Genomic DNA, 802 nt, shown 5'->3' on the forward strand with positions numbered 1-802 from the left:
ATTACCATTTGCCTTCTGGTATGGGACGCCGCGTTATATTACATACACAGGATGTTCCACAGTCGCCACTTTTATCAGCGATTCCACAAACTGCACCACGAATGGCGAGCACCGGTGGCGTTGACGGGCATGTACGTTTCTCCGTTTGAGTTCGCAATCAGCTCTATGCTACCCCTGTACCTTGGGCCGGCTATTATGCACTGTTGCCTTTTCACAACGACCATTTGGCTAACGATCGTCGTTTGGGACAACCTAGGAGATCACACCGGTTACCATCTCCCATTCTTGGGTAGCTCCGAAGCACACGATTACCATCATCTAAAGTAAGTCGGTGGAAAGTAAAAAAAGTCTGTAAATTGAAATTGAGTACCGAAAGTGATTTATTTTTAAATTTGTGTTTCTTGCATTTCCAGTTTCAATCAGTGTTATGGTAACTTTGGGCTGTTGGATCGTCTTCACGGTACCAATGCCGAGTTTCGGAAAAAGAAGGAATATCAAAGACACCGTCGTATTTTTGGCTTCAAATCCGCCAGGGAACTTGTGCCAGAGAAATAAGTTTAAATCGGAAACAAAACGCAGCAAAACTAAACTAAAAGAAAATTTCAACAAAAAAATCCATTCTGATATTCGCAAATACGACACAAACTAAAATTGAAGAATCTGAGCATTGCTCAGTAATCCGAAAATGGTGGTTGGGGACTGATTTCACGTGTTTTCTAACATATCAAAGGCACGAAATCTCTCTTTGATCTTCGATGTGTGAAACGATTTAATGAATTGAATTTTAAACTATGGAACGAAC

General features: G+C 41.3%; 1 protein-coding gene across 1 annotated transcript; it reads left to right on the forward strand.

Annotated features, from left to right (window-relative positions):
• Nucleotides 1-12: 12 nt before the first annotated feature.
• On the forward strand, nucleotides 13-555 carry LOC131214779 (fatty acid hydroxylase domain-containing protein 2-like; the record flags this gene model as incomplete). Its single annotated transcript, XM_058209110.1, has 2 exons — nucleotides 13-323; nucleotides 414-555. Coding segments are annotated over 2 exons (453 nt in total), but the record flags the coding sequence as incomplete, so codon positions are not given.
• Between the last annotated feature and the right edge of the window lie 247 nt (nucleotides 556-802).

This window comes from Anopheles bellator, unplaced genomic scaffold, assembly GCF_943735745.2.
Source record: "Anopheles bellator unplaced genomic scaffold, idAnoBellAS_SP24_06.2 scaffold02431_ctg1, whole genome shotgun sequence".
In the NCBI taxonomy this organism is placed as follows: domain Eukaryota; kingdom Metazoa; phylum Arthropoda; class Insecta; order Diptera; family Culicidae; genus Anopheles; species Anopheles bellator.